Genomic DNA, 15,076 nt, shown 5'->3' on the forward strand with positions numbered 1-15,076 from the left:
AAAAGCCAGGGGATCCAGAGAAAACACAGACAGCCAAGAGAGAAACTGCGGGAAAAGCCAAAAGGTTGAGAGCCACACCATCTAGAAGCTTCCTGCCTGCGGTGCGGCACAGGTGGGTGAGTGCACACGCACACCCCACACACTGTGCGCACATATCACGGGCGGTCAGACTTGCCAGCGTACTCGGGGGCCCGTGTGTTAAGATCACACAGCCCCCACACAGTGTACACATCTGTTTCATGTGCTGTGCCTCTGAGCGCCGCACGCAGGTGTGTAAGTGTCCCACAGGAGTTTGTTTGGTGCATAGAACAGGCACGCATATGCGACTGTTCACGTGTGTCTGTGTTTGGGTGTGGGTCTATGTGTCGTAGTGTGGCTGTATGAGGACCAGTTCCTGCAGAGCTGTGGGAAGTTAGCGACGTTACTGACTCTGTGCAGACAAAGCCCCTGAGACGTGGAGCAGGTGGCCTCACTGCCCTCCCGGCTGGCTGGACCAGACCCCTCTCTGCAGGGCCTCCCACCCCAGGGGGCTGGGCAGGATGGGCACGGTACTGACCAGGGACTGCAGGATGGCGTGGTTGGTGGCGTTCATGCAGGAGTCCAGCGGGAAGGAGCACTCCCCCTCACAGTAATAGGCTGAGTAGCCTTGGGGGGCGATGACCCAGTCCTGGGGGTCAAGGGAGAAGGTGAGTCCCATCCATGTGCTCCTCCCTGAGCCTCAGGGCCCAAACCCATCCTCCAGCCCTGCAGGGCCGTCTCCCCCAAGAGGCTTGAATCCACCCAGGAACCCCCGGCAGAAAAGGCTGGGCAGGAGCTCAGGCCCAACATCCCCCATCTTCACTTTGTGTCCCCTCCCCAGCCGGCCCTCCCCTGCCCACGCCTCCCAGAGCTGCAGTCGCAGCCGATGCGGGGAGGTCTCAGTTACCCTGCGGCAATGCTGACAGCTTAGTTGGTTGATTCAGTCGTCTTCATTTTCATGGTTTTAAAAAAAACAAAAAACACAACAACAACAACAACAAAACCCTTTCTCACCATATTCTCACTTTAGAAAACTTGGAAAACACAGAAGAAAAAAATACATAAGAAAATTGAAGTCACCCATGATTCTATGTCCTCCCTATAGATTCACTTCTGATCTACAGGTGGTGATTGTCATTTCAGAAACAAGGAGAGTCAGCAATTACCAGCCAGCCGAGGTCCTGGAAGCTGACGTAGAGCTCGTGCCGACGGCAGACCTGCCGGCCGTGGGAGCCGTGGACGTCATCTGCAGGGACAGAAGGGGCAAGGTCTTTTCTGGGGTTCCTGCTGTGTGCAGCTACTATGGGGTACCAGGGTGGGGGATGCCCTGATGAGCACATTTGTCAAATAAATGAATGACAGGAAACCATTTGGTCTCATAAAGCCCATCCCTGGAACTCTGCTTGTACCATGACCCAGCTCAGAAGCCTGCCATGGCTCCCAATGGCTAGAGTGACACTGTGCCCAGTCCTCCCCTGTCCTTCAGCCTATGAGCGTCTTTATGCTCCAGTAAACAGCCCAGCAGGACCCTCGGCCATCCTGTGCCTCCTCCTCTCTGGAGACCCCTGTGACTCCAGCCCACCCTCTCCTGCCACACCCATTCCCGAGGTTCAAGTGGCTCACGACCAGGCCAGTCAAGGGCCGACTCCCTGGGAAGGAGGGCACGGGGTTGGGTCAGGCCTGTCCCTGATCCTGAAGGGCTTGGCCCAGTCGGGGAGAAAACTCGCATAAGCAACTGAGGATCCCGCAGGGTGCCCAGGCACAACCGCAGGTCATGAGGGGCTGCGGCTCCCAGGGAAGGGGCAGCTGATTCTGAAGGAGGCTCCTGAGAAAGACCTGGAGGAGCAAGGGGGAGAGAGGGGGCCTTCTGGGCAGCAGGGACAGCCAGGACAGGACAGGACAGCCAGGACAGCCAGGACGGCCTCTGGAGTGCCGGTCACCAGGGTGCATCAGGGCAAAGATGGTGTCAGGAAAGGTGGCTGGAGAGTGGCCATCAGCTTGAACCGACCTGAGCCTGAGGGCTCTGGGCCACCACTTGGTTCTCACCCTGCCTTTCTCAGCCAGAAGCCCACAGGGCCTTGGCCCCAGCCTGCCCGACCCTCACCAAAGATCCCTGGGAGTCGGTTGGCCTGCGGCAGCTCGTTGGTTTTCTTCGGCTGCCTCCTCCTCAGTGGCCTCACTGCCCGAGGGGTACGGATGGGACTCGGACTGGCCCTGAAGAAAGTGACCACGAAAGGCTGTTGGGAGCGCGGGGCCCGTTGACCCAGCAGGCCGGCCAGGCCAGGATCCACGCTGTGCCCTGAGACAGAAAGGAGAGAGGGGTCACTCACGGGCAGTGGCCCTGCAGCAGACACAGCAGCGGTCTCTCTGCCGGGGCCTGGGCAGGTCCAGGAGCGTGGAGGCTGAGGACCCAAGGGGGTCCTGCTGAGCCTCAGTTTCCACCTCTGAAGCCTGGAGTCCTTGGTCCAGCCCCAGCCAGTCCACGTCTCTCCTGGGGACAGATTTGGAGGAGGTGTGGGGGTTGAGGGCCTCAGTGAACTGCAGGCGGTGTTATTAGTGACAGCTGTGTCACAGGCATTTGTGAAGTGTTTTACAAGTTGGAAGATTTTTCCCATGGATCACCTCACTGGGTCCTTACAGTAACCCTGCAGCTCCTACTTCACAGGAGACCCAGAGTCCTACTGCCAGTGACTCCGAGAACCAGCGCTCCCACCTTGGTCCAAGGACCCCGAGGCCTGTGTTCTGTCTTCTGTCCTGCACTTTCTGGGGTGTGAATGTCAAATTTATCACCGAGACAGCTCATGGCAGCATCTGCCAGGTTGAGCGAGTGCTTGTTCTGCTGGGCACAGCCCAAGAGCAGGGCATTGTCTCCCTGATGCCCACAAGGGAGATGCCAGGCAGAGCAGAGACATTGGAACCAAGTCCCAGAGCCCAAGTTCTTATGCACGAGCTGGGTTTATGGACAGAAAAGAAAGAAAGAAAAGGCTGAAACAGAGATCTGACTTGGGCCTCAGCCCCAGGAGGAGTGAAGCCTATAAACGGGATTGTCCCCCACAGCCGCTTCCAGACTGAGGATGCCGCTGAAAACATAATAACTAACCCTGGAGATGCCAAGCCTCACCAATAAAACTGTGTATCATCCTGTACTTGTTTGGATTTCAATAACCCTTCTATTGTAAAAGCAGTTAACCATGATAAAGTTTTGAGAAAAAATACCATTTTAAAGCCCCTCCAACTCCCATACATTTTCATTTTACTGGGCTATTCTGTCCATTTAAGTTTTATACAGCTGTCAGCCCAGCAAAGAAGTCCTCGTTTTTTTTTCCAGCTTTTCAAGTAGCCAGGTATGGTGGCTCACACCTGTAATCCCAGCACTTTGGGAAGGTGAGGCTGGAGGATGGCTTCAGCCCTGGAGTTCAAGACTAGCTTGGGAAACATAGTGAGACCCCATCTCTACTAAAAATAAAAAAATTAGCTGGGTGTGGTGGCACATGCCTGTGGTCTCAGCTACTTGGGAGGCTGAGGCAGGAGGATTGTTTGGGCCTGGGAGGCTGAAGTGAGCCATGTTTGCACCACTGCACTCCAGCTTGGGTGACAGCAAGATCCTGTCTCAAAATAAATAAATAAATAAAATGTTTGCTGTTTAAAAAAGTCTCAAAAGGGTGGGCGCCGTGGCTCACGCCTGTAATCCTAGCACTTCGGGAGCCCGAGGAGGGCAGATCACTTGAGGTCAGGAGTTTGAGACCAGCCTGGCCGACATGGTACAGAAACTAGCCAGGCGTGGTGGCGTGTGCCTGTAATTCCAGCTACTCGGGAGGCTGAGGCAAGAGAATCGCTTGAACCCAGGAGGCAGAGGTTGCAGTGAGCCGAGATTGCGCCATTGCACTCCAGCCTTGGGGACAAGAGCGAAACTCCATCTCAAAAAAAAAAAGTCTCTAAAATAAACATTTCAAATGTATAAAATCCCTTGGAGCAGTACACCATAATTTACTTGATATTGGCTCATCATCAGATACGTAGGTTACTTCCTGGATTTCATGATAAAGGTGGGAGTGCAACAGAGCCTCTTCACTCCATGCATGGGTGAAATTTCCTGATACTGAATTGCAGAAGCATGATTACCAGCTCATTGTCTTGTCTCTTTAAACAGTGCCAGTTGTTCAGTTTACACAAAAGCACATTTCACCTCCACTTTACAAGCACAGAAGTACACACGTATGTACACACATGCATATATGTGGATCTGTATAAACAGATGCACATACGCTTAGACAGACATCACACATACAGATGTATTTATTCCTACGTAGTTCTCCAGTACACCCTACAGGTCAAGGACACTGCCTGCCCCACCCTCAGTCCCACTCAAAGGTCAGCCCTTAAGCAGCTGTGCCTCAGCCCTGGTGTCCCTTGGCCACTTGATTGAACAACCAGTGAATCCAGAGACCAACCTTTGACCTGTGACATCATCTGCCACAAACAAATGCACTGGCAGGAGAGGCTCCCTCCCTCTCACGAGCATGGACAAGAGCTGCTGAGACAGGGAAGCTGTGAGCTGCAGATGCTAACATGGGAAGGAGGCCCAGAGAGAATCCACTGGGCAGGGCTTGAGTCACGGTGAGTCAAGGTTATGGGGAAGCAGCAGAAATACAAGGAACAGAGCTGGGGCACAGAGGAAAAGACAAGTGAGGTCACAATGGGGAGAGAACAGAGCAGCCTGAGTGGGGTGGTGATGGTCACCAGCCCGGGCACTGGAGTGTCACTCTGCAGACTGGCTGACACATGGGGACTGCCTGGGGCCCAGGGCAGCCCTCCTGGCTCCACTTGCAGCTCTGTCCTCTGACTCCCTGGGGAGCCCTGCCTGCCATGGGGCCTGGGAGGCCATCAGTCCTGCAGGCTTTCCTCACTATTTGCTTCTGTGCAGCTGTGTTCAAGGGTCTTATGGGGGGTCTCCCAGACACAGGACAGAATGTCGCATTAGATCAGTTACACCACAGACCCTCACAGAGCCCCTCTGAGCCAGGCCTGGCTTGGGTGCTGGGAACCCCTCTGTAGGTCTCACAGGCCAGGCGAGCCTGACTAGGGAACCTTGGAAGCAGCTAATCCCAGGTTCCCATTTTACAGAAGCAGAAACTAAGGCCCAGAGAGAGCAGCAACTGTCCAAGATCCCAGAGCAAGGTGGGTTGGAGCCAGGATTGTCATATACTTTTCCAGCAAACTGCAGGGCCCAGCTGGATGTGGCTGGGCAAGATGGGGGGTGGTGAAGGGGACTAACAGTGGGTCTCGGTTCAGAGCCCTGCATCTGGCAGGCCTGGAGAAGCTCCCCCATCCCCAGCCCTCTCCTTCCAGAGCCCAGAGCCTCCCTTCTCCATCAGCTCTGCTTCTTACCCACCCATTCTTAGGCAGGACTCCCTGGCTCCAGCTGGCTGCAGGGAAGGCCAAGCAGTCAAGGTGGGGGACTCTCAGGCTGCCCAGCTGTGGGCAGGCCCCTTCCAGAAAGGCGGAGTTGGAGGCCCAGAGGGTCACTTGTCCGCTTCTAGATACCTCAGCCTTTTCCACACTGCTCCTGGGAAACTGACGCCCAGGGCAAATCAGGTGCCCCTCTCCAGGAGCCCCAAAAGGCACCCCACTGCCCACTAGATGACATTTCATTTCAAGCCCCCAACCCCAGCCATAGTCCCTGGCCCCTTTTCCACACCCCCAGTCTGTGCCCTCCATGAGCGCCAACTCTCCCTGCCCTGCTCTCCTTCCCAGGATCTGGCCTTTCCTGCAGGGTGAGGCTCCAATGGGCCCCTTGGAAAGTCTGTCCTTGACCAGTGAGAACTTACTACTCTGACCACATGCCCCCAATGGCCTGGGAACCCCCAGAGCTACACTTATGCAGTGCATGCACCAGGCCAGGCTTGGTTGTCAACAGCACGTGTGCACGCGTGCATGCACACACACACGCACAATCTTAATTTTAGTTTTTGAGACTATAGATTCAGGAGGAAATGCCTCACAGCCTCTTGGGTTACAACGGACCATCACACAAGTGGCCAGTTTGGGCCTCCATCCCAGAGAGGAGGGCCTAAGTGTCTGGTGTGAATGATGCAGGAACAATTCAAATGAAGCTGAGAAAACTCATCTAGTCCCTTGGTTAGGGTTCTAGAACTCCTCCTGTCCTAGGCTGTAGCCTTTGGCCACACACAGATAGAGGAAGCTTTCTGGTGGATTTCAGCACCGGCAGCCTCTCCCCTCTCAGTCTCTCCCATCACCCGGTCCCTTCCCTTGGAGATGGTCCTGCTTTCCTTCTACGGACATCTAGAAGCTTAACATCTCATAGGTCCCAGGAGGAGAGATGTGGGAGGAGGAGGGGAGGCTTCAGGGAAACAAAATTTAACAACAAAGGCCCCAGAAGAAATACCAGATAACGGATAAAAACGTTCAAGAAGGCCGGGTGCAATGGCTCAAGCATGTACTTTGGGAGGCCAAGGCAGGTGGATCACCTGAGGCCCAGAGTTTGAGACCAGCCTGGCCAATATGGAGAAACCCTATCTCTACTGTTAAAAAAATATATACAAAAATTAGCTAGGCATGGTGGCACATGCCTGTAATCCCAGCTACTTGAGAGGCTGAGACATGAGAATTGCTTGAACCCAGGAAGCAGGGGTTGCAGTGAGCTGAGACTGGACCACTGTACTCTAGCCTAGGTAACAGAGCGAGATTCTGTCTAAAAAAGAAAAAAAAATTACAGTAAGCTAAGGTTAATTGGCCCAACTCAGTGGCTCATGTCTGTAATCCCAGCACTTTGGGAGGCTGAGGCAAGTGGATCGCTTGAGCTCAAGTGTTCAAGACCAGCCTGGGCAACATGGTGAAACTCCATTTCTATAAATAAATTTTAAAAATAAAAAAAAATAAGCAGGCATTGTGATGTGCGCCTGTAGTCCCAGCTACTCAGGAGGCTGAGTTAGGATTGCTTGAGCCCAGGAGGCAGAGGTTGCAGTGAGATCACACCATTGCATTCCAGCCTGAGCGACAGAGCCAGACCCTGCCTCAAAAAAAAAAGAAAAAAGAAAGAGAAGGAAAAAGAAAAAACAAGCTCGTGAAGATAGCATGTCTTCCAATCACAAACTCACATCTTTGCTCGCCTATTTCTCACTGCAGTAGTAAAATGTCCCTTCAGGTGTACTCTGGGTTGAGTGATTTTCTCCCTCGTCAGTTTTTATCTCCATTTCATGGTTCAAGTACGAGGGAGGCGCTTGAATGAAATCTTGCTGTGAATGCGCTGAGCTGTGCACGCTCTGTGTAAACATCACAGAGCAAAGCGGACATCCATTCCTCACCACTGCAGACCTGCGCCTTGCAGTGCTCGAGAAACACAGTGAGGAACTGATCTGTTTTCCTGTTGTTTTTAATTAAAGTCGCAGCTCTCTAGAGGAGCACTGTCCACCTAGGGAGGAAAGTAGGAGGCCAGTAGCAAACCCCTCCCAGAGCTGGGGACATGTATTCCCCTGGGGAACCCGGTGGCACCCGCCCTGAGGAGCGCACCACCCCGCCCAGATCCAGGTCCCGTCAGGGTGCCACCTGCTGCATGGGCCTGAGGTTCGGGGACACAGCAAAGGCACACCCCGTGCTCTTTTTGATGTCGTCCACCGTCAGGCCCTCCCAGAGCTCCCTCAGCGTCAGCCCTTTCTTCCTGTGCACGTCAAAGACGGCCTTCTCGGTGATGATGCGGTCCACGCACCGCTTCCCGGTCAGCGGCATGGTGCATTTCTCCATGATCTTGGGGGTGTTGTCCTTTGTGCAGTGCTGCATGGTGACCACCACTCTGGTCTTCTGACTGGACACCAAGTCCATGGCACCGCCCATGCCTTTCACCTTCTTGCCAGGGATCATCCAGTTCGCCAGGTCGCCGTATTTGGAAACCTGCATGGCTCCAAGCATGGTTAGTTGGATGTGTCCCCCTCGGATCATGGCGAAGGAGTCGTCGCTGGCGAAGAAGCAGCCCCCGGGAAGCACCGTGACCGTCTGCTTGCCTGCATTGATGAGGTCGGCATCCACCTCATCTTCCGTGGGAAACGGGCCCAGGCCCAGGATCCCGTTCTCACTGTGAAGATGGACAGTCATGCTGGGACTGATGAAGTTGCTGGCCAGCAGGGGGATGCCTATGCCCAGATTGGCGTACATTGCCGTCCTCAAATTCCAGAGCTGCGCGTCTGATGATGCGCGTCCTGGCGTCCTCTTCCTTTCCAGCGTCTCCATCTTCCTCTTTCCGGATCGTTAAGCGCTCAATTCGTTTCTCGTATTTCTGCCCCTTTATCACGCGATCTACATAAATGTTAGGAACGTGGATGTCTTCTGGGGGGAAAGCCCCCACGTCCACGATCTCTTCCACCTCCACCGCCGTGACGTCTGCAGCTTTGCACATGGGCACGTTGAAATTGCGGGCGCTTCTCCTGAAGACCACGTTTCCTGCCCGGTCGGCCTTCCACCCTTTCACCAGGGCGAAGTCTGCCCGGATGGCGCGCTCCAAAAGGAAGTGGTCGCCGTTGAACTCCCTCACCTCTCGGGGCTGGCTCATGAGCGCCAGGTGGCCGTCCGGGGTGTAGCGGATGGGGGCGCCCCCTTCCTGGACCAGGGTCCCGTAGCCCGTGGGGGTGTAGAAGGCGGGCACCCCGGCGCCCCCCGCGCGGATGCGCTCGGCCAGGGTGCCCTGGGGCGTGAGCTCCAGCTCCAGCTCTCCTGCCAGGTACTGGCTCTCGCACAGGGTGTTCTCGCCCACGTAGGAACAGACGATGCGACGGACCTGCCTGGTGGCCAGCAGGAGGCCCAGGCCGAAGTCCTCCACGCCCACGTTGCTGCTGACCACCTGCAGGTCTTTCACGCGGGTCCTGAGCAGCGCGGCGATCAGGTTCTCGGGGATCCCGCAGAGCCCGAAGCCCCCGATCATGACGGTCGCCCCGTCAGAGATGTCCTTCACCATCTCCACCGGGTCCGCGTAGAACTTGGCACGGGGCCGGGGACTGGTGGCAAAGCAGCGGGCGCAGCCCTGGGACAGCGCGAGCCCTGAGCCGCCGGCGGGGACCCCGCGCCCGAGCACCGACGCCAGGAGCCGCAGCGCTGCCATAGTCGGCCCGGGTCGGAGGCCAGGACAGGTGGTGTGAGCCCTGCGTGCACCTCGGGCCGCGCGTCACAGAGCAGGGCGGACGCCCGCGCCCTGACGCACTCCCTCCCAGCAGGTCTCCCCGGCCAGGCGCAGGCTCTAGGCCAGGCCCGCGACCCGCAACAGGGAGGGGGCCGGCTCCGCCCTGGGCTGGGGGCCCCCGAGTCAGTCCTCCGTGTCCAGCGCACAGGCCCGGGCGCAGGACAGAGCTGAGGTCAGGCTCCGCGAGAAGGGCACAGGCTAGGTCCCCTCCTGCCCCAGTGGAGCCTCAGACACAAACTCCAACCACCCCGCCCAAGCTTCCCCCCAGCTTCCCCAGGTCATTAAAGACACCAAGTGTCCAATGAGCAGGCGCCGCTGGGTGACACCGATGCTCATGAACACCTTCACTGGGCATCACTCTGTGCCAAGCACCCTCCTTTAATCCTGTGACAACCCGGAGAGTGCCTGCCCCACTACAGCCCCCCAGAGCTCAGGTTCACCCCTCACTGCGACAGTGGGGACACTATCCCTCACCTCCATCAGGAAGGGTCCCTGCTCTGAAGAGGCCCCCAGTCTTGTCCTCTGCGTCCCCCCGCCCTCTCCACCTCCCCCACTCCAGCTCCCTGCTCCAACTTGTGCGGAATTTTGCAGTTTTCTTCCCTCTGCACAGAATCACTGCATCACCACAGCAGCGTGCAGGGGGCTCCTCACCTGGAAAGGACCTGCCTTGTCCCGGGTTCTCTCCAGCCCCAGCCCATGTCTCTGCTCCCCTTCCCCAGCAAAGGTTCTGGAAAGAGCTGTCTCCTGCCTCCACTGCCTGTCTCCCTCCACCTCCTCAGTCAGACCCACACTCCACGGATATTTGGGTCATCAACAACCTCTGTGATGGCAAAACCCTTGGTCACTTCTCTGTTCTTGCCTTCAGTGCCCACAGCAGTAAACAAATGACAAACCCTTGCTTCTGGAAACACTTTACTCTGGCGTCTGGGTCACCTCATCCTCCAGGTGTCCTGCTCCCTCCCTGGCTGGTCTCTGTGGGCTCTCTGTGGCCCCTCCTTGTGAGGTCTCTGGATGTTGGAGGTCCCAGGGCTCTGGGCCAGGCCCTCTTTCTTCTCCATCACTACCCTCCTTCCCTAGATGACCTGGTCCCATCCCATGCTTTAAATCCACTTACATGCCAGCACCTCCCTCGCCTGGGTCTTCACGCTCACCGGTCCCTGTAATGGCATTTCCATGAGGACCAGTGATCTCAGTAACATCCCAGGGGGGTCAGTAATATTCCAGCCAAAAGAGAACCCTTGGCCACCCACCTCAAACCTGCCCTTCATCTATCTTTTCCCCCAAAAGAAAAATCTATTGAAAAAAATCCACTGGCTCCAACCACACATCATTCAGGCTTCCTCCTGTTCCCTCACCTCCTCACCAGCTATAAGCATGTCCTGACACTGAAATCGACTCATCTTTCTCCATCTCCACTGCTACCAACAAGTCGCTCACAGCGCCCACCTGGACCACTGTGGGGCCCCCACACGTCTCTCTGGCTTCACTCTTGTCCATCTCAGTCTGCTCTCTCCACTGAAGTCAGGGGGTTCTTTATTTTATGCATATATTAAGTTTTAATTTTACAACAGTTGATAGTTACATAAAACTTTGTAAAGATAGTACAGAGGCTAAGGTGGGAGGATCGCTCGTGCCCAGGAGTTGGAGGTTACCGTCAGCTGTGATTGTGCCACTGCACTCCAGCCTGAGCAACAGAGCCAAACCCTGTCTCAAAGAAAAAAAACTACACAAGGAGTTCCCATACACCTGGACCCAGTTTCCTCTGGGAAATGCTAATATTTTACACTAGTAGGGTACCTTTCTCATAACTAATGAACCAATACTGATACCTTATTAATAAGTAAACACCATGATCGATCTGGATTTCATAACTTCTCCCTAATGCCCTGTTGCTGGTCCAGGACTCAACCCAGGACCCCACATGCACTGAGCTGGTCTTCTTAGGTGCCTCTGGGCTCCTCCAATTTCCCAACCTTCCCTTTTTTTGATGAGCTTGGCGGTTTTGAGAAGCGCTTGTCAGGTATTCTGCGGAAAGCCCTTCTCTTTGGGTTTGTTTGACGGTTTTCTCGTGGCTGGACTGGGGTTTCGGGTTCACGGAGGGGGCCCTCTGAGGCTCAGTGGCCTTCTCCTTCCCTTACACCCAGGGCACATGCTAGCGCCATGCCGGTCACTGCAGTGAGCCTTCCTCACCTGGCTGAGGCGCTGCGCGTCAGGTCCCCCACGCCCTGTCCACACCGTACTTTCGGGAAGCAAGTCACTGGGTGCAGCCCACGGAAGGGGTGGGGAGCTCTGCTCCACCCCGAGAGGGGGGCATCTCAGAGGGTTCTCTTTTAAAACCTGAACCAGATCCTGTCGTCCTCCACTGCTAGTAAATAAAATAAATGACGCTAAGAACCCCAGCACCTGGCCCTGGTTTACCCTGACTCAGAATGGCCCCTGGGACCCCGCCCTCACCGCTGCTCCATGGCGCCCCCTTGCCGGGCCTCAAACACACCCATCTCGTGCCCACTTTGGCCTCTCTATTCCTACTGCCTGGCATAAAAGAGGCTCTCCCCAGTGTCACCTGTGGAATGAACAAGGGTGTGAATCCCCATCCTGCGGAAGAGAAGACGGGGTCTGGAAAGGTAAGTCCCAGCCAAGGTCACTGAGGCAGGGCACTGCCAAGCTGGGTTTCAAACCCAGCCTCCTGGCCTCAGTGCCTGAGGGTACAGCCACTTCCCCTCCTTCCCTTCCCAGGACAGAAACTCCCAAGGTGGAGGCTGCTCCGTGGGAAGAGCCGCCTGCTTCCTGGGAAGCAGAGGGAGAGGAGGGAGCACCCCCACTAGGCCAGACCTTGTGCCCTGGACCTCAGTGACCCTTGCAGCAGGCACAGCTGGTGAGGCTGGGCACCCGAGGCCACAGGAAGCCGCTACCGCTGCCTGTGCTGGCACAGAGAAGCCCCAGGGGCTGCAGAGCCCCCAGCCTCACCATCCTCAGTCTCCACATAGAGGCGGAGTCCCAGGTCCTTGTGACGCTTCAGCAACCAGCAGTCACTGGCTGCTGTGACATCCAGCACCAGCCAGCCCTCGTCTCCAGCTCGGAGCGTCTGAAGATCCAAAAAGAACAAGTCAGACTCCCTGTGGACATGAAAGAACAATTAACCGGCGGCCGGCACAGCTGCCTCCATGTCTCCAGGGCCCGCTGGGGGCTGTCACCAGAGCGTCTCCCACCTGACTTCTGGCTGCGCCCCTTCTGAGCCTCATCTCATTGCCTCAGCCCACAGAGGTGTACACATGGGGAAACTGAGGCCCAGTGACCTGTCCAAGTCCCCAAAGCCAGGATGGCAGGGCAGGGACTTGAAGTCAGGATTGTCACTGGGGCTCTTCCCACAGTGCAGGGGGCTCGGGCCAAGCATCTTTCCCATCTTTGAGGGTCTCTTTCGGGTCCTCTGGGAAATGCTCCACCCACCCCCACTCCCTGCTGGGCTGCCTTGACCATGAGACTGTGAGGTGGGGGGGTTAGGTGGGGCACCGGGGCCAAGGGGAAGGCACCTGTTGGACTGCTCCTGGACCACCTGGAACATGCTGACATGGAGGGTCCTGTTGAGCAGGTGGATGCTGGGCACCTTGTAAATCCGGAACTCCGCAGCTGTGACCACCTCCCCAGCCGGGATCTGGGTCAGGTCAAAGCGGAACTCCTTCCAATGGGGCTCCTGGTGGCCCAGAGCACGGTCTCGCTCCACTAGAAGACAAAGCAGCGCTGGGCTGGCACTCAGAATGGCTCGGGCTCTGGAGGGGGCAGAGCTGGTGTGAGCCACCGCCCCCAGACACCCACCACTCAAGGTGGAGGGGACCCAGGGAGGCCTGGGTGTGGCCGGCTTCATTTAGTGCAAACGTTTGTTCCAGGCTTGGTCCCGGGGTGTAGACAGGGCCAAGAGGCCCTGCAGCCAGGCTCACCCTGAGCCCCGCAGCTGGCTGGTGCTCAGCAGGCCCCAGGCTCCAAACCCTGAACTCCCGTTGCGCCCCTTCTCAGCCCGGCTGGTCCTGGGACCCAGAGATGAGACAGGAGGGAGCCTCCTCTGGGAGCTTCCAGGCTAAAGGGAAGATGGACATTGGACCCAAGGCAGAAAAGGGCCCCAGCCCTGCAGGGAAACCTGGTAGACAGGGACATAACCGACATAACCGACGGCATCTCAGGGGACATAAGCCATCCAGAGCCTGCCCGCTGCCTGGATGGGAGGTGCGGCAGGGGAGGGCTCAGGGCTGACAGCTGAGCTGGGCTGAGGCATGAGTGCGAATCTGCCATGGTGTCAGGGAGACAGGCCCTGCAGGGGCCGGCCAGCCAAGGCAGAGGGCCAGAGCAGAGGGGTCTGAGGGCAGGGCAGGGAAAGCAAGCACCAGGAAACAGCAGAGGGCAGGAGACCCACGTTTCCTTTCTGGAACAAGGTGGAAGAGGAAGGAGGGAAATGTGGAAAGGAACAAGAAAAACCAGGGCAGGAGTGACAACTCCCGGAGAGGCCAGTCAGGTGCTGGGGAAGTCGGAGGGTCTCACTGGGTGATGGGATCTGAGCAGGTGGCATCTGAACTGGCTTTGAAGGGTGGGATGGGTCTTGGTAGGTGGAGAAGGTGGCAGGGAGGGTGCTCAAGGGAGAGGGGACCTCGCATGCACAGGGTGGAGGCGCCCACAGGTCAGCGATGTTGGGGATGGCACATGAGCTCTGCTGCGGCCTGCCTGCTGAGGGTGCGAATCCCGGGCCAGGAGCCTGGGCTGCGCCTCTGGCCAGTGGGAAGCACAGGGGACGGGGGCAGCAGGGAGGCGGCGTGGGTGGAGGGGAATTAGAAGACACGGTGGAGGTGAGGGTAGAGGCCAGGCTGGAAGTGAGATGGGCAGCAGGGCCCCGTGGCAGGGGCTGGCCTGCCAATCAAACAAAGGCTGCAGTTGCGGAATAAAGCCCACATTTCCCCAAGTGTCCGGAAATATCCGGAAATACCCAGGATGCTATATTTAGGGCAGTCTCACTTTAGCCTCCCGTCCCTTTCAAACTCTAGAAATCTGTGTTTCCGGAAAGCAGGGGTGGGAGCCGCCCAGTGCCTTCCCCAAAACCCAACACTGAGATTTCAATGATATGTTTGTGAGTCTTTAAAAATTCTCTCTGGTTACTGGGCTCAGTGACCACAGTCAGGTTTGGAAAAGCACCAGGCTGTGCGGGCCGAGGCGGATGTGGGGAGCACTTCCTGTCCTCGCGGTGGGAACCTGGTCCAGCCAAGGGCAGGCGAACAGCTGTGTGGGGCGGGGGATGGGGCCAGACGTGTGTGGGCAGGAGGAGGTGGCCGCTCATCCCAGCCCAGGGCGGAGGAAAAATGAACTTGCCTTGTCCCACAGCACCTGAGGGTGCTGGGCACACAGCAAAAGCTCGCCTGAGAGCCGGGCTGCTCACATGCCGTGACGCAGGCCACGATCTCTTCCCATAGGCAGAGATCACTGATGGCAGAGTTCTGGACCTCCTACCATGAATATCTACACACGTGTGCTCTCTTCCCTAACACACTCACACAACACGACTTGGGTGACAATTTCAGTGGGTTCAGGAACTGCAGATCCCCCTGTGTTACACGGCTGTGTAAGAATCCCCCATTTGCAAGACAAAATCAGTCCATGCTGTTGGCTGTCACAGGGCATGCGACAGTGATGGAGCAGCTCAGTCCCGGCTTCTCCTATCCGCTTTCAAAGCGTGGCTCTGTGTGCTTGTGCCCCAGGGCACAGCAGGGCTGCTGGGTGGGTCCTGGGGCTCAGTGGTGTCCCTGTTGGCAGACCACATGCTGACTTCATGTGGGATCCGAGGACTGAGGGAACAGCCCACAAACCCATCAGCTCTGTGGGGACGCCCGTGCT

The 15,076-nt window shown here is 56.9% G+C and overlaps 2 protein-coding genes across 2 annotated transcripts in view; both read right to left on the reverse strand.

The window, feature by feature from the left end:
* The window catches only part of BMP8A (bone morphogenetic protein 8a), a 37,815-nt gene that overhangs the window by 6,201 nt on the left and 16,538 nt on the right, over positions 1–15,076 (reverse strand). The window contains exons 2-6 of the mRNA XM_024358056.3: positions 12,736–12,925; positions 12,173–12,321; positions 2,123–2,317; positions 1,185–1,264; positions 557–667 (exon numbers count right to left, since the gene is read on the reverse strand). Coding sequence (XP_024213824.2) covers positions 557–667; positions 1,185–1,264; positions 2,123–2,317; positions 12,173–12,321; positions 12,736–12,925 — 725 coding nt within the window. The remainder of the gene's footprint in view (positions 1–556; positions 668–1,184; positions 1,265–2,122; positions 2,318–12,172; positions 12,322–12,735; positions 12,926–15,076) is intronic.
* On the reverse strand, positions 7,396–9,166 carry LOC112209812 (succinyl-CoA:3-ketoacid coenzyme A transferase 2, mitochondrial-like). Its single transcript, XM_024358055.3, is given in 2 exon segments — positions 7,396–8,187; positions 8,189–9,166. Coding segments are annotated over 2 exon segments (1,554 nt in total). The 5' UTR covers positions 9,128–9,166; the 3' UTR covers positions 7,396–7,572.

The sequence above is a fragment of the Pan troglodytes genome, chromosome 1 (genome assembly GCF_028858775.2).
Source record: "Pan troglodytes isolate AG18354 chromosome 1, NHGRI_mPanTro3-v2.0_pri, whole genome shotgun sequence".
NCBI lineage: Eukaryota > Metazoa > Chordata > Mammalia > Primates > Hominidae > Pan > Pan troglodytes.